The sequence below is a fragment of the Myiozetetes cayanensis genome, unplaced genomic scaffold (assembly GCF_022539395.1).
Source record: "Myiozetetes cayanensis isolate MyiCay16 unplaced genomic scaffold, myiCay2020 scf2-11, whole genome shotgun sequence".
Lineage (NCBI taxonomy): Eukaryota > Metazoa > Chordata > Aves > Passeriformes > Tyrannidae > Myiozetetes > Myiozetetes cayanensis.
In genome coordinates, this window is record NW_026087411.1 from 84,603,554 (window position 1) to 84,628,758 (window position 25,205).

Genomic DNA, 25,205 nt, shown 5'->3' on the forward strand with positions numbered 1-25,205 from the left:
AGTTCCCTCTGAAGCCATCCTTTCTCCAGTCTGAACATGTCCAGGTCACCCTCTCTCCTCACAGGGCAACTGCTCCAGCACTGATCATCTTGGTGGCTTCACTGAATTCACTCCAGTTTATGAAAGTCTTTCAGGTATGGTGTTTGAGGGGTAAAATGGGGTGCAGTCTACCACATCTTGGATGTGGTCTAACGAGTGATGAGTAAAGAGAGATAATCGTGTCTTCACCTACTGATTGTGCTTTGGCTAACACAGCCTGCTGACCTTTGCTGTTGCAGCACACTTTGCCATGACTGCAAAGCCAAGGTGTCAGGCAAATAATTACTTCATGTAGCAAGAGCTACAAGATGACTTGGTTTTTCCTCAAAAGATCAAATCTGGAGAGATGCTGAACATCAGAATATCAGAAACTACCTTCTGGAACACTTAAGTACAGAAATGGACCAAAATCAATCAGTAGAAGAGAGACACAGAACAGTCAGTGATATATTGCTATTGGTTTATTTTCCAGAAGCTGCAGAAAAAGTTTCCTTTCTATACAGTGAAGCAACATAGGAAGATATCAACAAGCAATAGACTGTTGTTTACTAATTAATTCAGATAGCAAGTGATGGAGTTGCAAGTAAGTGGGACAGAAAAGGTGCATTTAAGGTCAGAGATTGCCTACATAAACATAGGTGAAACAAGAGAACAGGTAAACTCTGGAGAAAGGAGGAGATACCACATTCAAGTGAAGTAAACTCCAACACTCAGGGAGGTCTGTGCCAGGAGAACTGCCTGAATTATTTCACCAACAGTAGGAGGGTAGGCACAAGTTGTTTAAAGGAAAGGGTGGAAATCTACACCAGTCACCCCATGAATCATAGAATTGTTTATGTTGGAAAGGACCTTGAAGGCCGAGTCAAACCGTTAACCCAGCACTGCCAAGTCTGCTACTAAACCATGTCCCTAAGAACCACACCTATATATATTTTAAATATGCAGAGTTTTGGACAAGGAAGACCCCTCTATTCAGGTTTTCTGGGAATTGACAGCTTAAACTGAAGTTAGTCACTACTATAAAACTTGCCAGTTGAGTGGAGACAGGAGAGGGAGGAGCAACAAAAGCTGAACTGAACGTTGGCGTTTGGGAGAGTAGCAAAATACTCTGAGAAGTCAAATGCTTCCAGTAACTTCAAATGCTTTAAAGGTGTTTCTAATAAGTTCTAAATTGCCACAGTAAGTTAATTTTACTAAAGTAACAGTGGTACTTTCTTATGATCATGTGCTGACCAAACCAAAGTAGTTGTGTGATTACCGCAAAGTTTCAAGTGCACTGTAAAATCTTGGTAATAATGATAAGTTTAGTAAAGGAGGATAGCCTTTGAATAGCCTAAGAAGGATAGTGGTTTATGATTTCTGCTTTCAACTAGGCATGGAAACTTTGGGGCAAGTGTGGGACCTGGTAAGGCACCTCCCCACCTCCCCTGCTGACTGAACAAAAAGCCAATTCTAATACTTGCTCCTCTTCCACAGTGTCATAAAATAGCATAGATGGGGTATTGCTTTCCAAGAGGGATACATTCTGTGATGCCTTTCCACCTACTCATGCAGCCTTCTCCACTGGGAGGAGGTGTGGATTTATCAGGGAATGAGGCAGAAGGAAAAAAGTTGTTTTACACATTAGCCCTAATCAGTGTACTAGCCTGCTATGCCACAGAACTGTGTAACTCTTCTTTAGACCAGTATGGCATACATTTACATGACAATTTGTTATTCACTGTTTACACTGACACCCATGTGTTTAATGATTCTAAGCATGTAACTCTGTGTATTAGCCACTGTAGAGATGCATGAAAGAACATGTTTCCTGCCCCAGTCGATCCATAAGTTACTTTAAGATATAGGCAAATGAAATTGAAGGCTGGAGACAGAAAGGAAGTTGAGAGAGAAGTTGGGATATTGATATCCTGAAGTTTCACACATGATCTGTAAAAAGAATTTTCTCCAAGCCATTAGAAAAATAAGAAATTATTATAAAAATCCATTTAGACATCCTTGATCTCTGCCTTTACTAGGAAACTGTTTTCCTGCAGATTCCTTTTCAAAACAGGGTTTTGACTGGTTGTGAGCCTATTGACCATTCTCGCAGACAAGTTCTAGATCAAAGAATATTCTCTTGAAATACCTGTAGGAGTATGTTAAATCCTCTGCTAGTGTCACTGCAGAGCAGATACCTGGACTGTCAGGCAGAGAAGCAGTAATGTTGTCAAAAGATGTTTCTAGGTAGGTTTCCAAACTTATTGCAGTGTACACATGTCTGATCACAAAGGTAAAATGAGGAGAACACAACGTGTAGGCATATGTGCATGGTATCTATGCATGGTATCTATGCATGTATGTAAAAGACATGTAATATGTCCATTAAATACATACAGGTCCCACGATTTTCAATCAAATCAGCTCTCAACCCCTCAGTCATCCTATACACAGGCTAGGTGTATGACATGCATGGGAAAATGTCTTGTGGAGAACATAAGAAACATGAACTGATCGGTATTTAAGGACAATGTGATTTTATATCTAGAGAAACCTTGGGCAGATGACAGTTGACACACAGCTATTCCGGTTTTACTGCCAGTTACTGTAAAAAGATTCCAGTAGTTTTCACTCAGAAGCAAAACAAGGAGGGGGAAGGTGTTTATTTTTATCTTAAAATAAACTAGAGCTGGGACACTCACCTATTACACAGAATGGTTTCCTTGCAAAGCGCAGTCTTCCTTGCCATCCTCGGTATCGACAACAGCATCCAGCAGACCAGATACGAATAATAAATTCCAAACCAAAGACAACAATCATGACAAATTCCTAGAAATGGCAAAAAAGAAAAATGCCTGTTACAGACAAACAATGCTAAAGCATCAGGAAACGTACGGCCATTGTTTGCATCTAACAATCCACTTTGAGCATCTGAAGATCCCAAGCCAAACTTGGGAACCTGCTCCCCAGAAGCACCTACACATCTACAAGAAGCATCTTGTACAGTCCCCATCATCTAAAGTCCCCAGAGCTTCCTAGTGAATGGTCCACATCTAACCTCAATACCATTAAATATTGCCTAATACTGGCTAATAAATACGAAACACTGAAGAACTGAGTCATACACAAAAAATGTCAGAGCTAACTACTCAGAGGCTTTGGATAGGTGGGTCATAGGTAATTTAGACAACTAATGAAGAATATGTTCTATATTCACATCCATAAAATTAGTTCTTAGTTTAAAGGCTAAATGTTTTGGGAGATATGTTCTCATTATTGCAATATACTCGTGAAGTGACTGAGATGATGCAGAACCATTTAGGAAATCGATTTGTTCTCAGAGTTATGTTAAGATACATGAAAGTGTAATTACGTACAACAGGTATGTAATTGTTTGTAAGGTAGTAAATGAATGTGTCCACTAGGCATAACTTTCCCTGGACAATTTGAGAATGAAAGTGTTTACAAATCTTGCCTTGCTTGTTTGGTTTGCTTTTCTTTCTCATTAGAACCTTCTTTAAGACTGTCTATTTTAATAACAGCAACGTGTATTTATGCAATTTTTTTTCTAAGGAAGTTTTCATTACAACAGTGAGGTCAACAGAGTTGCAGTAATAAGAGTAATTCAGCTCCATATCCAAAGGAAATCTAAATGTGCAGTGATATAGTACATATTCACTGGTATGGAATTATAAACTTAGATACTCTTCTGGAATAACATCATAAAGTTATGAGTTTTGGAATGGCAAAATAAAAATTTTTGTGTTCACCAAACGGATAAAAGTACTTGGTGGAGTTTCTTCAACAGCTCATCAAGAAGAGGATGGAAGTTGTGTTTTATTTGGCAGTTGAATGTATTTCCTTGTCCAGGAGTAAGGTGTTCCTTGTCAGCCAATTAATTTGTTATTCCTGCAGGATAAGGACTGATGTGGTTCTGGTAAGAAAGTACTGCAAATGAATTACAGAAATATTTGCAATGATAGGGTTGATCCAATATTGACTTTTCCTCAGTATACACTTTGTATGCTTTTAGACTACGAGACCCTATAACTCTACAAGCCAATAAGGCTGTAAATATATGTCAACTCAGGCATTAATTTACCTGAACAAATGGCAAACAAATTATGAATGTTTTTCATGTAATGGTGCTTTACTAGATTATGATTAGTGGAAGTACACTGACACATTGTGAATTTAATTGCTTTTTCCATCATAGAACAATTTGAAAACACAATATTACTTCCTAAAACATGTTGGCTTCCTTAACTACATTACACTGAAAGCACTTTTAGAGCCTTCTTCAGTGTCTTCATTTCCAGTTTTGTAAATCCCATGTTGAATGCCTAAATCACAAAACCAGAACAACATCCCTTTGCTAAAACAAGGCTAAAGAAAATGTCATACTTCTTATTAGTAAAGAACACATGGAAAAATAAGTGTGATTGTTTAAGGTCGTATTTTTATTTCTCTACAAGAAACTTCAAAATTCCATGGGCAGTGTTATTGCACAACCTCAGAAAGGATCATGTACAAAATTGAGAAAGTTCCCCATACAGTAATAATAATTCTTAATAGTTGGCTACTGTGTGGTACATTTCCTTGTAGGAAATTCTGTGTAGGCCAAGACTAAAATGGACAGTAAGCCAACTGGAAAAAAGGAAGAATACGCATTTTAGTTATTTAACTACCACTTTTATAGGGGTAGTGAAATCATGGATTGTGAAATCTGGTTTACACATTGTTGGATGATGTCTCTGAATTTATGGGGGTTTGATGACAGGCACCCAGGCCATCCAACATCTGATTCTCCTAATGGAGTTTCTTCTTTGGTGCAGGGGTAAGAGATACTGAAGGAGAGGAGGTCTGTGAAGCATGGAAAATTCTTTGCTTCCAATAAAGTCCTTTCCTTGTTAAAATTTAATCATATTTAATTTAACTAAAGTTTGTTGTTTCCGTGGAAAACATATTATGTGTACAGATGGGTGATATGCCTTGTAAGTACACTGAATTTGTCACAGACATCTTAACAAGAGATGATCCACATATGCAGGAGTGTGTCCTCTACTGTACTTTTGATACCAGCAGGGCCTCTGATGAAAAATTGGCAAGAACAGAAGGTACTCAATGATCCTGGAAGGACTAGTCCACAGCTACAATTCAGTTAAATCAGCATCACAAAACTGCTGGTAGAAGTAGAAAAGATAAAATTTTTTTGGAAGTTCACTCTTCTGGCTCCTACCAGTGCTTTGCAGTTTTGTATTCATCACCTGTATGGCTATGTGTTACACTTGCTAAGTTATACAAAAATGAAAAAGTCATTGTGTGCTGAAAACAAGTGTTTGAGTGTCTGTGTACTACATGATGCTCTTTTATGTCAGAGACAGAAATCCTATTTGTCTCTCACACACAAATACTACAAAGAGAAACTTCTTGGAGATACATCTATTCTGGTAGAGAAAAAGGGCAAAAGAATATTTTTCTCAGTATTTTTTTGTGCCAGTGGGGTAAGAATATAAGATTTTTCTTGAAGAAACAATGTGAAATATCTCTGTCCATTCCTTCAGAAAAATAGTCACAATTTCTAGTACCATTAAAATTTATGCATGGTGATATTCCCTCAATATTAACTATTTCGCTACTAATTAAATTTTAAAAGAGCCACTGCAATTGCAGTGAGATCAAATACAGTAAATGTGGCTCTCTGCACTTGAAAGTTAAAACTGATGATTTAAAAAATGTTATATATGATTTTCTTCTACCTATACCAAGTTTCTAGAGGTTTTAAAGTACATCATGACCTTTAATACCAAAAAGACACTGAACAAAGTGTAGATGAGGTTTCACACTTATTTTTGCACTTTCTCGAACAGTGGTGTTTCAATCTGATCCTTACATGCTGGTGACTCCTACTGCCTCAAAGAACAACTGATTTTAAAGGGAACACATACAACAATTAAGTCTAAGGGAAAACGATTTTCCTAAAAAATGTGAATGCATTGAAACAGAACTCTTCACAGTAGTATATATGACAGCTTTGTTGTATTTTAGATTGGTCTGGGTCAAAAACAAAGAACCTCACACCACTGTGTAAAAAAGCAGTGTTTTAGTAATCAGGGCACATGGTCACAATGTACAGGTAAATCTCTGTCAAGGTTAATGCAGGCCAGGGAATGACATTATTTCTTCCTATGGCAACTGTACAGTCACAAGGTACTTTGTTTTCTATGGACAAAAATTGGAAGAATGAATCCCAAACAAGATCAGGATTTCTATTTTTATATTTTTGTTAAATTTCATTTGGAAGGTGTCTTGCAAACTTAAACATAGATCTAGGCTCTTAAATAACTTGGGTTTACCTCCTTAGCAATTGGAACAGAAGATCAGAGCATAATTGGAAAGGCATGTGACAGAATAACCCATTAGACCTCATATGATTTGTAGACTTGGTGTAGAAATGATGCATTCTGAGTATCTCTGTCCTACATATAATATGATGGAGCCGCATTAATTTTGAATTCCTTATGTGATATGAGTTACAACATTTACATCAGAATCAGAAAATCCTGCACTCTTGATAAACCTGGCCTCTTCAAAATTCAGCAAGGCTGTATTTGAATTGATGAGCAAGTTTAGACTTACTGGAAACCCAACGCTTCCCTTCCTATGTAGAGCAGAGGTGCATCGCCCTTTGCCATTTCTTGCTTTTTCCGCATCTTGTCATCCTTTTCCAATCTCAGCTGCATCTGGCCTTGCACCACAGTTACCATAATCTGTCACTTTTTTGGCTATTCAAACTCACAGTTACCACTCCCCAGTAACTGCTATTTTGGTTCACACAGGGGAAAGTTCTTCTTCCTTCTCAAAGCACAATTTATCCAAACAGATGAACTTTTAATTCTGAAGTGTTTCTGCACAGGCAGCTCCAGTTGTCTTGGGGAACCATGCATACACAAGAGTGCAAGGCTGAAACACATGGGCTTAAAAGGTTCAGTTGCTTTTGGTGTAAGGAACACAGGTACTAGTGTAGTCCTGAATTTTTTAACATTTGCATGTGCCTGGGTTGTTATACCACTGGAATAATGAGGGTCACACAAATGGTAGGAAAAGAAAATAAGAGGTCATCCAGAGCAACGTTTCTGTTAACAAAAGGTCCTGGAGGACTCTTATCAACAGGGTTGATAATTAGCCAAATGAAGCATACTTTGTACAATCCAGCCACAATAAGCATATTTTCCCCCTTTCTTTCCCTCATCTAATTAGGATACAAGAGATGATTTCTTGAAATTGTTTACATTAATATGCTTTTCATGTAATTTTTTAATGATAAGGATTTCCCTAAGCATAACATTATAACAACAAAAAAACACCCCATTTTTCTTACTCTTCAGGACAACTGCTTATTAAAATTTTAAATAATTTGCTGATGATGAATCCAGGTGCTTCACTGCAGACTGTAGTTTCTGGGAATTAGAGCCATTTTTGGGATAAGAAAATGACCAAAGTTGAGCACTCTGTGCTATTCTAGCATGCTCCTGGTTATTTCACATTGTGCAAATGAGCTGAGGTTTCGATATAAGAAATCCACCCACAAGACAGTATCTCTGCTGTTATTTTAATTATATTCCTTCTATGTAAGTTATGATGTTAATTATTCTAAAGGCTAAGTACAAAAGAAGTAGTACAAAGTCGAAGTACAAATGAAGTAGTACAAAAGAACTGCAGACTGACGTACGGAGCTGCCTCCCTTGAACTCATAGGAGGACTGGGTGTATAAGGGACATTGTCAGAAGCCCAAGAAATGGACAAAAACAGATCAAATTAATACTCTGAAATAAGCTTTAATAGGGCCACAATATTTGCCTTCTAAAGACAGAATCTCTGAAGTGTAACTGCACTGCAGATCCTTATCTGGTGTAAATCAGCCAGCCTCACTTCACTAACACAACAGGAAGAACAGGAGGAGCAATGTCGTCTGATACAGCTGGGGATATATCCCCTCTTCCCTAAAATCTCATAAACAGGCAAGTCCGGTATTTCCAAATCAGAGAAGCCCAGTGTTTCCACATCAGTTTGAAAGGAGGGAGAATAAACATGTTATCCTACTTCAATTTATGGCTGGTTGGTTTAAGAACACCACCAGCTACAAAAACATCTTTATGGTGACACATGAATAGTTGATACTATCCAAATAGCAATGCTTTATTACTCACAGTCAAAGAGGATGAGATTGTTTCATCATTCATTTAAAGCAAGAACAGAACATGTCAGCTTCTCAACAACATCCCTCTCTCAAGAAAAAAAACCGCAACACCCTACTGATTCCAGGTACTGAGCATCAAAAGTGGGCTGTACACTTTAAAGAGATGCTATCAGCATGTGAGGGGAAGCTCAACACTATTCTGCTCAATGAAACTTGAAGAAGGTTTGAGTTTTAAATAGTTATGATGCAGAAGCTACTATAGGACTACAGACAATTCTGTTATACTGGTCATTTTCCAGATGAAAACAATCAGATAAGAATATGTGCATGCTTTATAGTTTAAAATAATAGTACAAATTGAACATATTTGTGTTATTCCTGGTTCAGCATTAAAATGGGAGATCCTTTGTCTAAACAGCTAACAAGGATATCTGCATGTGGGTACATACACTTAAGAGACTAATGTTTTAATTCTTTCCAACTGCAGTTTAACTGAGGGAGAGACAGCCATAAATCCAAAAACATAACCCAGAATAGACCCTATTAGTGGCATATAAATCACAACCAGAGACTTCAGTTCAGCTCCCAGTGAAATACACAATAAGCACACAGTGAAATTTATGCCCCTTTTTATCATTTATCAGTTTTATAATGAATGTGATACTTTTACTGCACTCACTTTTCCAAATTATGACTAAGATTTTCCATGTAGATTCTACATTAATAGAGGATTATTGAGAACTTTCTTCTGTGTCTTTTAGTCTAATACATGGCTACAAGGATGCTGGTATAATATTAAAAGCCCACTTATTATCTTAGTCCACATGTTATATAAGACTTCAGCTATCCAACCCCCTTTTGTGTTTTTGTGTTTATACCTGAAATGGCACCCATCAGCCATGAGCCTTATTTATTCGCTTGCAACAGAAAAAAGCAGAAAATTTTAATGTCAAGTAAAACCAGCGTCAGAATGACATCGATGCCATCTAATTATGTTTCTCATAATCTCTTACTGAGTCAATAAAAGTATTTACCATATCAGACACAGTGCATGATTCTGAAACTGTGCTAACCTTCCTCAGCATCTACAGTCTCCCAAGAGAAGCAGACCCACTTATCACCACCATCATGGGCCAACAGCTGAGGCCAGTGCCAGAGGAATGAGTGCTACAGAGGCGCACTGGCCATCATGATTACCATGTCAACCAATGCACATATGGGTAAGCAGATCCCCAAACTCCTTTTGGCTTTTTGGTGGACGTGGTTCTTCTAGGAACACCCTAGTGATCACTGAAACCCCTGTTTCAAATTGGGAAAATGGCAATGGGAAACACTGACTTATCCACATCTGTCCTGTTCTTCCCCAGATACTGCATCACCTTTAAATGTTTAAATGGAGTTTTTCAGCAATTTGCAGTCATTGTTTTGTGCCATTCCATTTGTTCATGTGTCAGGTACAACTACACCTCAGAGAGAACTCCCTAAAGGAAATGATAGTCATAATGCTCACACTATAGAATAATTTTCTACTTTCCAAAATTTTACTTTTTTTTACCCTTTGTGCTTGTTCACATTTTGTCTCTCTGTTGTGAGACATCGGCAGTAAATAGGCTAACTTTTGTTTTAAAATTATCCTCATATTGCAAACAATGAAGCTCTGTACAGCTGTACCCAAGCCTTTGCATTTCCTCTGTGATTTATTCAAGCATTTTTTTTCTGCTGTAGTCACATTTCTGATGTCGCATGTCAGAGGCAGACGTTCAAGCACATGTCTCTGTAGCAACACAACTCTCAAATTTTCCTTTTCAAAAGTTTATAAAGAATTCATTCATTCCTTTATTCTTTGGTCTTCACATGTTTGGAGTTGTCAGATCCTGGAGACTCTCAAAATTTTATTTGCAGAGTTCTTTTTTAATTTACCTTTTCCTGTAATGTCCCAGTTCTCAAAGCTCATTAAGAGAGCTTCCCTAGCCTCCATCCGCACATGTTTTGCTCACTGAGAGACCTGTCTGCATCTTGGTTGATATACCCTGAAACAGGTTGATATTACTAGTACCAAACTTTTTTCAGAAAACAACTTTAAGAAAGTGGTTTTTTGACAGTCTGTAACTTTTGTCAAACTGGACTTGGTAGGCACTGTACCCAGTCTTCCAAATCCTGCTCCTGTATTTCGTTTCTCAAAGATATTATCTCAGCAAACATTTCTGCTACTTGAACAAGTCTTAGGTTACAATATTTTTATTCAGTTCCTTAGGTTCAGTGAAAAAGTTGATTTTGTCTCCTCTTTTTTTGATCCAGTAACTAGACTTTGAGACCCGGTATATCAAGTCTTGTGTTTTACACATCAGGCCATTTGCTGACTGTTCTGCAGCTTTTCCTGCTACCTTTTTTCTAGGCATATGGTCTCTTAGAAAAAGAAAAGAACAAGCCCCTTCCACATCCTCTCAAAAACATACATATATCTTTGTGAGACATACATTTCCTGTGATCATATCTTCATGTGGTGCAATCAGCCAATTCCTGTCTGGTTCAGATTTGATACCAAAGTTATTATCCTGTCCATGACATACACCCTTTCCTCAGGCACATCATAGAAGCCTACAAGTTTAAAATGGCCTGTATTTATTTTGCTACTTCATCTTTGTAGCTCACTGTTCATGGTCCTCAGGACTGAACTTAGTTCCAGTGTGTGTCTGTGTATTCATCATCACCTTTAAACTCTATGTGGATTTTTGTATTGTAGGTATGTCTGCTCTGGATCCTTACAGATTTATCTTTTTTTAATTTCTTTTATATTTTGATATTTATTTGCTTGACTTTGCAGTTTTTAAACTGAATTTTGTGAACAAATTTCTCCTCTCACTTGAGGAAAATTCACATTTGACTGCACTAAGATGTGTCTTTGCATTCTTTGTCACGTCTATGCTAAGTGACTGACTGGATTGCAGTTTCTGTCTGTTACTCATATGGTGGATGTTCCTTAGATTTCCAACCAGCTGATATATCACTGATGTGCAGCCTTCTTCAGCATTCTTTTCTGTTTAATATTTAATGGCCTATAGATTTTTTTCCCATACATATTATTTATAACCATGTACTTTGGTTTTCCTCTGGGGACATATTCTGCATTTCCATTTGACAAATCATTATGTCCCTGACAAGGGTCAGGTCCAAATTTCTGACAGAGAGTTTGATATCTATCCATTTTTACTGTTACAATCTAAAGTGTTTGTTGCCTGTTTTAAGGAGGTAGCTCTTGATCTTCATACAAAAACAACTTTGGATCCTTATTAAGCTCTGACATAAATCCAATAAAATTCAATACTGCAGAGTGTGGCATAAACTATTACAAATCTAATCTATGGAAAGTGTTACACTTATAACTTGGAAGTGATTTTCCATGTTACCTTGTTATCACTTAAGATGGAAAAAAAAGAAGGAGGACACATCATGGAAGAGCAGTCATACAAGGACAGTTGCTCGCTTATCCCTAAAGGAGGTCAAGGACAGCTGGTTCTGTCCTTTAGCACAATGTGTTAATTAACCTAAAAGGAGATATGCTTTTCTCTCCTCAAAGAATTATATCCCTATTAATCTGAATCCTGACACCCCATCTCTAACATCTAATCCTCCCTATTTTCCACTCTTAATCTCAAAATCCTCATCGAGATTCTGTGTTTACCTAGAGAAAGTGGCCCCTTGAATGGCTGGTTGAAAGGCTCTTTTCCAGATAATGTCAACAGTCCTTTCTCTCTTAAGAATGTGTTCTCCACCTTTGAATGCTAATCTTCCTTGTTTTGGAAAACAATGGGAATCAGAAGCTTATTGCTCGCAGTACTAGTATCTTCTCTCCTGGTTTTCTGCATTTAGCCATATAATGACATCCACAAGATAAGCTAAGTGACAGCTGTCATATGGGAACATATAACAATAATAAAACAGAGTATAATGTACCTATTTAGAAAATCAACACTGGCTTTCTTATTACAAGATAGCAGTTTCAATTTAAAATTGTTAACCAAGTCATGAATTTGCTACATTTAACACTGTTTATGGTTTTGCTATTTCCATCCGTCTTTCTTCACTTCAGAGTGGAGATCCATTTCTCTATACATGCCCTGTTCATTCAGAGAAACAGAAAATAATTTTGTGGATGATATTTCATCCAGCAGCCATTGACTTGTGGCAACTCCAGTGATCTTAACATTGCACAGTAAATGCAGATTTCTTGTTGGAGCATAATTGTTTGGTAGTTTTGCCTGACTTGCTCTGGTAGTGACTGAAAATCTCTCTTGCCCTCTACTGTATTTGCTGCTGAATGCTGCAGCATTTGAGGTAACTGTTCATACTTATCCTGCCTTCTTCAAGTAATTCAGATATGAGATTTTTCTTTGTCCTGATTCCAGATCACATATAATAACACAGTTTTAGTCATCGTTAGTCATCAAACTCATTTAAGTTCTCCCAGTAGAACTCTAATATATTGCATTTTTAATTACAATAGAAAAACTACTCTCAACGTGTGATTTTTCAATTTTTTCTTTACAAAGGTTATTTCTGCTTAATAGAGAATAAAAGAAAAGAAAGGAAAAAACATTACTGACAATATAACCAATCCCAGAACTATGTCAATAATAAGCTTATGCCAGTATTGAGACTTGTTTATTCTCTGATGTGTTGAAGTGTATTTATCATCCTCAGCACTGTTGACAATACATATATACCTTCTGTTGACAATATATAGAAACATTCAGAGCTTTATGTGCCATGCTGCGTTCTGTTGTTATGAAATAATTTTTATGGTTACTTTCATCTCTCTCCATAGCTACAGTGTGTACTTGTTTGTTATAGAGCTTTTCTGGCTGGGAGTACCAACACTTCCTTCTGGCAGAAGAATTACAGCTTTGAGGACATCCACTGTTTTTAAATAACTCCACCTTTTCATTTTAGTTTTTGTTCCTTCTAATAACTTTTAAGTGCATCCAGCATTTAAATTCCAGTGGGAAGTCTATTCTGTTTGCACACAGATTCACAAGCAGTTCTAATGAGATCAGCTCCAAATTTTTATAATAACATAGGCTCTGATTTGGTGAAATCAGTATATATAAAAGGAGAGTATCAATTTAATCAGCAAAGACATGAAAATATTTATAATATGCTATAATATTAGAATATAACATATAAATATTATTATAATAATATTTTCTCACAATATTTTATGTATTATAAGGTAAGATTATTTTCAAAGCTAACAGCTGGTTTATTATGATATGGTTAAATTGTTTTATGCTCACATTATCACCTTATTATAATATCAGTGTTTTGGAATCCAAACAAGACTGAAAACGTGAAGGTGTTAATGTTATCAACATTGTAATTCCCTCTCTTATTCTATCTTTGGTCAGTGCTGTATGTCTAATGTAATTTTCCAGAGATTTCTATGAAAAATTTTGAAATTTCAAAGCTATGGTTCAATTTGGGAAAGAAAACATCAGAAATTAGTCTTCCTTAAGAAATACTGATTTTGAGTTTTGACAAACTCACTTTTTTTTTTTTAGCTCAGGGATCAGTTAATCTGTTTCTCTTAGAAGAAGGCTCAACAAAATTGCAATAACATGGTCTATACCCTACCTTTTTAAGAAATGTATCTATAATTGAAATCTTTCAATATCATTCAGTTTTTCTTTTAGTGCCTTGATAGTTGGTCCTACAGAGTCATCCCTTCAGTCCTGTATCAGCTCTGGTAGTCCTTCATCCAAGCATGGCAAGAGGATTCAAGTTTTGGTACAATCTAAACTGAAAAATGCTACTTTTTTTGAATTGAACACGCTCCCTTTTTTAAATAAACGCTGCTCAACTTTAAAATTTTGTAGCAGATTTATACGATTACATTCCTGTGGATGGATTTACCCTCCTAGACCAGAGAAAAACTGAATGTGTGCTTGCCTGCTATGGGGCAGCTATATCCTATGTTTTTCAAAGCACACCCTTTTTCTACTTTTCTTTTACGCAAAAATGTTGGAAGAAAAAAATACTAGAAAGATAATAATTGCTAGAAGCACTTAGTAGACTCTCCTTTTGCATTCACGTGAATGACCACAGTACATGCAGAAACCAGCTTCATCCTGTGCATGCTGTCTGCTTTCATATCTCTGGGAGCTACTTCTGCCTGAAGACTGTGTTCCTAGAGTACATTTTCGGAGGTCCTTATCCTATGAAATTGGGTACAGCTTTCTGCCCTAGCCATTTTTAGAGAAAAACACAAAACAGATTTGATAAAACCAGTCCTGCAGAAATTCACCTATGTCTTTCAGTCTCTCCATCTTGACTAAAAATGAAAATTATGAAAAGAATGGGGTGCTTTGTCACTTCAAATAAAAATTACATTTTTTTACTACAGCCTCAATCTTACTTTTAGTCAGAAGTTCTCAAATAATCAAATATACAAATAATAGTTTATGCCAGGTCAAATGAAGCATTTAACTGATCCAAGATCTTTATTTTTACATCTCAGAAAATCAGAGCTTCATGGGTCAACTCAAATTACTTTATTTATTTTCTTGAAATGACAGCAAACAAACAGAAGCAAACCAGAATTTCACATAACTTTCAGCTTTAGTTAAAAATGAACTTAAAATATAGAGAGTTTGGTCAAGACAGTGAATGACCTCCAGTTCCAGATAATATTCCTTCTTGGCTATCTTCCCCAAAAGATTTGATTTTGCCTTTTCAGCCTCAGTTTTGCTTCTCTCGTGTTTATTATTTGATAAAGCAAATGTACTTGTAGATCAGCAATACACTAAAGATTATTTTCTTGCTGTGTTAGTTGGATTCCTAAGCTGCTTGTGGTTTATTTTGATGCTGAAGTAGATTTTATTCTACTGCCTGTCTGGGATACATCACTGCTACAGCTTGAGTGCCATTAAGTTGTGTGCACAGAAGAGGCTAAAGCATAATTATCATTCTAGGTGTAAGAAGTTTTATCTGATGCTCTCCTCCTGGTTAGTCTTATTATTTCTGGACACAAATCTAACCAAATTAATTACTGATGTAACAATCCAACACCAGGGCCTGTAACACATACTTAACCCATCTGCAGGACTTTCATTTTAAGATTAAAATTCAAATATTAAAGGCGTTTCCCTTGACAGGCCCCCTGATAAGGAGAAGATGACTTGGAACACAGTAGTACTTGTGTGGATGCCAGAGCTGAAGCCCTGGCTGGGTCTGACACAATGCAGCAGGGCAGGTTTGCCTCTGCTCTGGAAGCAGAGTTCAGGCATTTCTCAGAAGCCCTCCTCTATTACTGCTTTCCTAAACAATTATTTACTTTGAGCTAACATATAACCCGTTGTACATTTCTGAGAGAGTATTTAGGATGCAGTGATTAGGAGATATGTTTTCTGCTCCCCTGTAAGGTGAGGGTGGGGCAAATTAATGGAATTCTCTGATTGTAGAAGAATAACCACCTCAGCTCCTCTGGCCTTTCTGAGAAGAAGGGAAAGGTTTTCTCACCTCATCTGCACTTCCTTCTTTAACCTTTCTGTGTAACTGAATAGCTGTAATATGTCAAAAGGACAGGTGACAGAACAGGCAGCAGCTCAGGTATTAAACTGCAGGAACATTACATTAGCTTTTTAGCCAATTAACATGGCTGTAGGGTGGACCATCTGGAATAAATCTGCAAAGCAAACACTTCACAGAAACCCAGCAGGCAGCTCTATGTATTGTTGTATTTGTACGGTACTTCATTAGAAAATAAACATATATCTTCCATCTTAAGCATGAGGCAAAACCAGTATTAAACCAGATCTGATAGTTAATATAGCTGTCTTACTAAATGATTTGTAAGAGTCATGTGAATCACTACAAGGAAAAGGTTGTGAAAACTCAGATGTTGGCACAGCCAAAACAACTGCTTCTGAGTTAATATAGGGATGTATTTTCTTCTTGGTTTGCAAAAGCCTGCTTTGATAACATTGCTAATATTACCTGCAGTATGCAGAGAAGGAACAAGTCATGCATCAGCAAACTGCAGTGAACCAGTCAGCTTTAGCCTGCTTCTGGAATTTCATCCTTTGCTGTGTTTATATTTTTCTCCATTAGAGATCCACAGCAGGGGATGCAAAATTCATCATGACTAGGTTATTCCTGCCAAGGGTTTGCTGAACACACTAGGCTGTAGCACAGAAATGTTGGACCAGCTAGTATTGATGCTTCAACGATTAACCGTGTATCCTCTTCCTCACTGAGGTCAGTTCTGTATTCAGAGGATACCATCAGCTGAACAGTCACAACTGTTAAGATGGACTAAGTTTATCTCTGAAACCACAACAGCAAAAAGCACTAGAGATTACCACAGCAGACACAGCAGCTCCACTCTGCTGATGGACACCTCCACAAGAACTGGTGTATCAGCTAGCAGAGCTCACCACACCTCTGCCCAGACTGGGAGCAAAACCAGGACTTCACAGAACTCTGCCACATGCTGATTCCTGTGAGACCCATGGCAAAACACAGGGAATCTTTTCATCAGCCAGCTGAGAAATTAGCAGTGGTGAGTGTACCAACACAATCAACAAATATGTGGCTCATGGGAAATGCATATTTTATGTCAGAACAAATGGCATTTATGCAACCAGTTTGCATGGGTATAGAGGAAAATGGATTACTTGTCACAAAAGCACCTGCTATTACAAATATGGTATTTTCAGACTAATCAAATTTTCCTGTTTCCTTAAAAAAACCCCTTAGCAATTAGTGTACCAACTACAATAATATAACTAGCTGCAGAACCTTCAAAGAAACTTACATTTGTCAAGTGTTGTTAAGTTCTGTAAATAATAGGTCTAGGTATTAGCGTAGGATTAAATCTGATCACTTTTAGCTGGTTTGATGCCACGTGATCTTATCTTCAGAGAAAGAAAAAGTGCTTATATTGCTAGGAAGGAAAAACGTAACATTTAACATGGCTCTCTCTAATTAGTCCTGCTAAGAAACCGTCCAATGGAGCAGAACAACACATATCTGCACCTCTGGACATTTAGTTCAGGTACCTTGATACAGTGGCCCTTTGTGCTGTAGAGACATGGCATACACCATAATGATGCTTATCAGCCTGCACACGCCATAATTAATTAGGGAGCTGTTCTGAAGACCAGGGCTTTTGGAAACGTGCAGTGATGACAATTAAAAATGTTGGCATTTGTCAACAGTTACTTCACCTCAGGCACTACCTAATAAGTCACAATCTGCTGCATACATGGAACTGAAATAACCATGGTAACTCTGGGTATATAGTGACATTTTAATGATCTCTATCACCTTGCAGAACTAAATGGCCCATCAAGAAGTAGATGAATAAAGTGCCGTCCATACAATGCATGAAATATATTAAGCACTTTTAGGGATTAAAGCCAGTTATATGTAACTCAAAAGGCAAAAAAGGAGAGATAAACATAATACAAAAGCCTGTATTATGAAGAAATAATGAAACTTCCTCATCCTACTGCAGCAAATGCCACTAAAATGTCAGTATCTACCAATACCTAGCAGAAATTGGTATCTAAGATACCAAAATTATTGCCTATTTTAAGTATAAGTGCCTCTTACTACATACTGACTTTGTAAATGGCAGTAGCAATATCAAAGGTCTTTCATGCTCACTCAATGCCTAACTGCAGTAGGAAAACTATCAGTTATAAACCACAGCAATTCTCAAGGGAAGAAGGGGATGCAATACAGTAGATTACTAGCACTGTCATAAAATCTGACCTGTTTTTAAAGAAAACAGGGTAGAATCCTCTATTTTGTAATTTTTTAATTATTCTGATGAAAAGTTTGATTTTTTTTATAATTGTTCAGGTGTTATATTATTTTTTCCATGGAGGATTTGAATATATATAAAAGTAACTACAAAACTGTCTTATACTTAGAATTTTCACTTACCAAAATGAAGAGACAACCAGAGGCAAGTTTTGTGTGTTCGGGAATAGTAGAAAACACGGACAAAATCAAGCAACCAAACACAAGGAGAAAACTGAAAAAGAAAAAAAATTAATATTTGTTAATACTTTTCAGAATCTGACCCATTATCTGATATTGATCCTCCCTCACTAACGTCAACAGAAGACTGTCAATGAACAGTCTTCATTAATAGAGGGGAACTGAACCACTACTCAACCTAATTCATTAAAGACAATTAAAATAACCTTTTCTAAATCTACATGCTTCCGAGTAGCACTCCTAGAATTAACAAAACAAGCATGTAGTTTTCTTGGAGAAATGACCAGTATACAGAGATGTTACTTTTGCTATCACAATCCTGTACCTTTATGCAGTCCAGATACCCTTAGTGTCTCTAAAGAAAGATCTTCAATGGGAGAGTCCTCTTCCTGGTCTGAAAAATAATTTCTCCTACAACTGACCAGAAATATCTGCTGCATAAGCTTACCAAAGAGCTAAGTTACATATTGCACCTATCTGTCCATATCAAATTACTTCCTTCTGAGCAACAGATTTCATGTGCAAACTACCAGAAGCTGAGACGTAGAGCTATGGCATCATTTTCCTAAATGAACAGGCTCCATTCTGGGAACAAATTTAATGTCACAGAATCTGTTAAGCAGTTAGAACAATTAAGAAAGTCTTACACAAGCCATGCAATTACAATCAGGAAAAGATGACCACAATTTTGAGTTCGTATGAGCCTGTATGTTTCATGATACTAATGAATACACGCAGGCAAGAAAACCCACCATGGTGCTAAATCTTTTTGTGACGACAATGCAAAATGGTGTCACTGTAGAAATTCTTGCATATCTCATGTCCAATCATAACAGCATGCAGCACATGTGGTGTTTTCAGACATGAGCCTGCAGAACTGGTGTTGCTCTGAGAACTATACTGTTGATGGTAAGGATTTTCCTTTCCTCTTGTACTCCTTCATCACCAGCAATACCACTGTGCTAGTGAAACCATCTATGAACTGGATGAGGAAAGAGGTTCATTTCACCCACAATATCATGAACTGACTAACCAGCAGGGAGTAATAATTGATTCTACCAAAGTTTTGCTAACTTCCTTCTTAAAACACTTGTCAGTCATGTAGGCCTTTGACTTTTGTCTAAATTTCTGGGACTCATTAGCAGATGGTCTAATCCAGCATGAATAGGCATTGCAATTAATACAGATACATATCCCTTCCTGCCCTTATCCTGACCCATGAGCCTTTTGTTATACTTTCTCTGCCATGTTCAGCTGAGGACAGGGAATGATAGAGCTACTTTGGTGGGCACCAAGGTCAGGGTCAACACATCACACTGTGAAACCTCTGTCCTTGAAGACTGCAGAAATCGGCTGAAAAAGTCACAGTCTGACTTTGAGGTAAGCTCTGATTTTAGAAGGAAGTTGGATTGGATGACTCAAAGAGGCCTTTTGCAGCCTAAATACTTCCATGTTTCTAACTACTGGATACAAACATTAATATATTATGGCATCTGTGTCCACTTGTGCCTCAGGAGCTGCAATTACTTTTACTCATATAAGATATGAACTTCCCATAGTGCTGTAAAATAGTAGTGGTGTAATATATCCAATACATTAGATACAAATATAAGTCCAGTCTTCAGAATTTCTATAGAAAATCTCTGTGTGCAATGCAACAAGACATTGGCGGCACATTTTTGCCATGTATTACTTCACTGCTGGGCAGAAGTTCTATTCTGAAAATCAAGTATGGTAGGTGCTTGCATATAAGTTCTATTAAGGGCTGTAAATAAACCAGTATCCAGGAGGGTTTAAAGTGCATATCTGGCACACCCCCTTGCCCAGTCCAGTCTCATCTTCTAAACTAAAGAAAGGTGAAGATCAGCACATGCTTCAAGGTTCCATAAAAGACTCATTCAAGATTCATGTAGTCTCAAGCACAAGTACAGGCTGGGTGGAGAATGGATCAAGAGCAATCCTAGGGAGAAAGATTTGGGAGTGTTTGTACTCAAAAACCTCCACATGACTTGGCAATGCATGCTCATGGCCCAGAAAGTCAACTACATCCTGGGCTGCATCACAAGAAGTGTGACCAGAGGTCAAGGGAGGTGATTCTGCCCCTCTGCTCTGCTCTTGTGAGACCCCAGCTGGAGAGCTGCATACAGCTCTGAGGCCTCAATATAAGAAAGGTGATGGCCTATTGGAATGTTTCCTTTCCCAGAGGAGAGCCATGAAGTTGATCACAGGGCTGGACCACCTCTCCTATGAGCACAGGCTGAGAGAGTTGGGGTTGTTCAGCCCTCCCCTCAGAAAAGAAGGCTCAGGGAAGACACTGTAGCAGTCTTCCAGTACATAAGGGGACCTACAAGAGAGCTGGAGAGGGACTTCTTACAATGGCATGTAGTAATAGGACAAGGGGGGAAGCCTTGAGCTGAAGGAGGGAATTCTTTACTATAGGAAGAAATTCTTTACTATGAGGATGGTGAGGCACTTGAACAGATTGCCTGGAGAGGTTGTAGACTCTGCTTTCCCTGGAAGTGTTCAAGGCCAGGATGGATGGGGTTCTGAATAACCTGATCTAGTGAAAGGTTCTCTGCCCATAGCAGGGGGGGTTGAAATTAGATGATCTTTAAAAAGTCCCTTCCAATCCAAATCATTCTATGATTCTATTATTCTATGATTCTGTAATTCTGTGATTCTATAAAAAGTGACAAAAATCCATCTTGTGAGCAGTTTTGCTTCCCTTCCCCTCACTTAATAAAAAAGGAAAATCTCACAGAACATTACTGTAAGTTTCAGCTGCTACAGCCTTCAGATGCAACTCCTCTATAACTACATACTACTGACATAGACATAAATGTGGTTTCTCCTCATTAAGGCTTGCATAGAGGGAAAAAAAATTCAGAAGTGACTAAGAATTTATGTTAAAAAATGTTATTTCCTTTTGCTGAATTTCTTTAGACCCAAATCAATTAAAATTATATTTTCTTACTTCCTTTGTGTTTAGGTACTAAAAATTGCTCTTATCTGGTTCTATTCCTACAACACCAACTAAATTGGAAGCCCAGTTGTACTGAGTCTTGTGCAAACACACAATACAAGTTTTGACTTGGAAGAGATCTCTTACAACATAATTATAGAAAACAGACACAGCAGGAAGAAAGAAAGTTCCTTGTTCCCATATCACAGCTGGAGACACAGTAAAGGTAAGGGATTTGCCAAAGGCTACATAGAAAGTCTTTATATGTGAAATAAATCAGAATCTTGTAAAACGCAGCCCAGTCTTGCAGTCACAAAACCATACTCCACTCACCCACCACTTGCTCTGCCATAGTCCATCAAAACCGTGATTTAAAACATCACTGTGGGCAGTGCTAATTCTTGACAGAAAAAGTGAGTCAGGAACGAGTATAGTTAACCAGCATATTAATCAAAATAAAGACAAATATTCAGGAAAGCCAGGTGCAGTGTAGATCAGCATCTGGCAGACATGGTTCTGAGGTTATTCATGCAAAGCAGAAACAATCCTCACAGCAATACATAAGAATAGTCTTGGAAAGAAATTTTTCTGAAGTTCTATAACTTTTGTTCTCAGTTTTCCCAGAAATTCTAAAAGGAATAGAGCATTGTTATTAATTATTATTATTATTAAAGGACAAAGGAAAAATATTTGCATTTATCCATCCACACATTCAAATCTTGCCCCTTTATCCCTCATTTCTCCCTCCAACCCTTTTTTTTAGTACCGCTCAGCACATTATGTCTAAAATTAGACTATAAGCACTTTGGGGAAGGGGAGAAACCCAGTCCTATTAGCCTGGCAAAACTAAAAGTATACTTTTTGGTGTTGCAAAACACAGCAGTTGCAACAAAACTGGAATGTTTTCATTAGTTTATATATAAGTGCTTTCCTTCAAAGTACACTAATATTCGGGATTTACTATCTTTTTTAATGCAATCTGTTTACTCAGGCTGTGCAATGAGAGCACCTCTCCTTTTTCCCCAGCTACAGCTGAAGGCATGAAGGATGCAGCACTACCTTTCACTTAGCTGGATGTTCAACTAGGATCTATCCAGCAAAAAAAAGTTCCTAAGGTTCAAACATCTCAAGTGGTCAAAGTTTCTCAGAAGCTCTTCTTTCCTATCATGAACAGATACCCAGTGACAGATGAAGTGTGGTGGATTGCATTAAGCCCTGGATAGTGATTCTATAAGCCTCAATAGAAGAAAAAGTATTTTCATATGCCATCCTTTGAGCTGTGTGCTATGATACATGCTGTACAAGAGGATGCTGCTGTAGGTAGGGAGTAGCACAAAGCAAAACACAGAGCAATTATATTTGGCCTCTAGTGGTTCAGTCTGGATCGTATAATTGTTCAGGCTGAAAAAAACAGATGGTCGTTCCTCATGCATTCAGTATCAGACAGTAAAACATATGCCTTAGGCAGCAACTTCCCACAAAATTATTCAAGTACTGCCATAGCCTTGTGTTTTATCAAAAGGCGCAACTTCCATTTTGTTTCAGCAGTAATCAGTTTTGTTCCAGATCCTTTCATCTTGATCCCTTGCTCCTGAAAGCCTACACTAATTGGAGAAAAGCCAGTTTATGAAAGATAATATAAGTCAGAAGCTTTGATATTTAATCAATCCGCCCCTCATAAACTTTTCTTATTGGTTAATTAAGGCCTACCAATTCTCCATTTATTTAATTTTCAGCAGAATTTTACTATAGTTTGTGATTTAAGGGCTGTTCATATGGAGGAGTATGTCCAGATTAAAGCAATTGTTAAAACGTTACTCAGGGAATATCATAAGGACAGAAAATACACCCGCGGAAGACATTTAAGAGCTATTTTGCTACATTATTTAATGCTAGAATTAAAATAATCAAAAGTTAACATCTGCAAACAGTTTTGTGGCCTCTTCCGTAAATAGTAAAAATGTATCACTGTTGAAGTGGCATAATTAAGTGATTAGACCACCAGAGTTATGTTCCAGTATTATTTGAGGTCTGATTTAATCCCTGTAAATGCAAGGGCATTCAGGATTATCACCAAAACTGTTCGCAAACCATTGGCAGTGCCATTATCCTGGATTTTGTATGGAAGGTAGAAAATGTTTGAAAGCTTTTGCTAACTTAACTACAACCAAAAAGTAACTCTTGCTTTTCACACTGGTACAGAGTCAGAACTAATGCAGGTGCTTGCACACTTACAGCAAGTTGTTTGCATTCATGAGGTCTCAATCTACAAAGAATCTATTAGAGCTCCTCCATAAGTAATTCCTTCTCACAGCCAGGGGCAGTGCTCATGTTTCTTGACAATGATGAGGATCTTGCTGAGTTGAGTACCCAAGTGCCACCTTTATACAATTTTTTAATCGTTGAATGCATAACACCTTTGTGAGGCATTAGATAAATAAATGAAGATTGTACTGGATGGATACAATATCCAGTAAAAACCCTACAAAGAAAGGGAGGAAGAAAGGAAAGACAGTCTTTCATAGCACTGTTACACTTTCATTAGGACTATTAGTTCTGGTGAACAGTTCTCACAAAAGCACAAAGACAGATATTTGATAAATGGGTTGCCTTCCATGAGATCTCTGCCTTGGCTGGATGCTATCAGCAGTCTCCCGCATCTTGATGTGCGACAAAGGGAGACTTCAGGGTTTCAGCGTCCCATGAAGTGGTTGGGGACAGAAGAAAAAACAGCACCTCCTGGACTAGGATAGATACACACAATTTGCAAGGCACTAAGTTCCTGCAGAGGAGAAAGAATGCATATTGTGGAACTGAGAGGTAGCGTACCATGTTGCATCCCAGAGCAGACATGCATGATCAAGACAGGAAGACAGCAGAAACCTGACAGTACCCAAGAGCCTCTGAGCACTTCTTGGTGTCTCTGAACAGACAGTTCTTGGAGGTGGGGGGAAGTACTCTCTCTTAAAGGATATAGAAAGAGAAATGCTGAAGCATTTTCCTAGCTACAGGAAAAACTGAAAGTGAAAACGTCAGCTAGTGCAGGAGTGAGGAGGACATTTTGTATCTCCCTTAAAAAGTAATCTTTTCAACATTCCTATAAAACAGATAATGCACTGCTGACATGGTGGAAAAGAATGCAGTTTAACAGTTTTGATAGTGCAAGCCATGTGGATTAAATTTTCCATCATTTATAGTTTCAACGTGACTTGTTTATGCAAGAAAATGAGATATGACAAAGGTTATTACAATTTGTTAAAAATGTTTGACAAAAGCTGCATGGAGAATAAGCTCTCTTCTATAGAAAAACCTCATAAATTTCTCCTTTAGGCTTTCTTTAAAATGACTTGCACTTCAACCTTTTCCTCAAGTGGAAGTGTGTAGCATGTTCAGGATTTGATACTGTGCTGCCTTATATCTAGAAACAGTACAACCCTGTCTGTGCAGAAGTGGAGGATGAAGACTTCATTGTCTAAAAATGGGAAAATAAACTCGATAGGAAACTTTATAAAAAATTTTTGAGATAAAAAATTTGCAGCAAACCCTGCTTTTTATATATTCTTTCTTTGGGTTATTTGTTACCTTTTCCAAAAATATAGACATTTGAACTGAATTTCATGTTTGACATTTTTAAAGAACTGAACATGAAGCTGAAACAACTTGTTTAGAAAGGTGGGGTTTGTCAGGCTGTGATGAATAAATTTTATTCAAAGAGTATTTCATTTTTTATTTCTCTATGGGATATTTATTGATTCTGAAAAATTAGAATAGTTTATCAAGAATCAAAGAGTGCAAGTTTGCAGAGTCAAGAAAAGTGCTGTCAGTCTACTTTCATCTTTTCTGTCGTATTTTAAAGGAGTCGTATTTTTGGCAGTGTCTGCTAAGTGATTGTATTTGGCTTATATTGACAAAGCAATGAAGAGTTATAACAGGAGATGTAATCAAAACAAAGAAAATGAAATAGCTCAGATACCTACAGGACACAAATTAAAGTGTCATTAAATAAGCCATTTAATTAAA

The 25,205-nt window shown here is 37.4% G+C and overlaps 1 protein-coding gene across 1 annotated transcript in view; it reads right to left on the bottom strand.

The window, feature by feature from the left end:
• KCNQ5 (potassium voltage-gated channel subfamily Q member 5) overlaps positions 1 to 25,205 on the bottom strand; it is a 279,875-nt gene that overhangs the window by 70,269 nt on the left and 184,401 nt on the right. Inside the window, exons 2-3 of the mRNA XM_050316089.1 lie at positions 18,167 to 18,257; positions 2,721 to 2,847 (exon numbers count right to left, since the gene is read on the bottom strand). Of these exons, the coding sequence (XP_050172046.1) occupies positions 2,721 to 2,847; positions 18,167 to 18,257 (218 nt within the window). The remainder of the gene's footprint in view (positions 1 to 2,720; positions 2,848 to 18,166; positions 18,258 to 25,205) is intronic.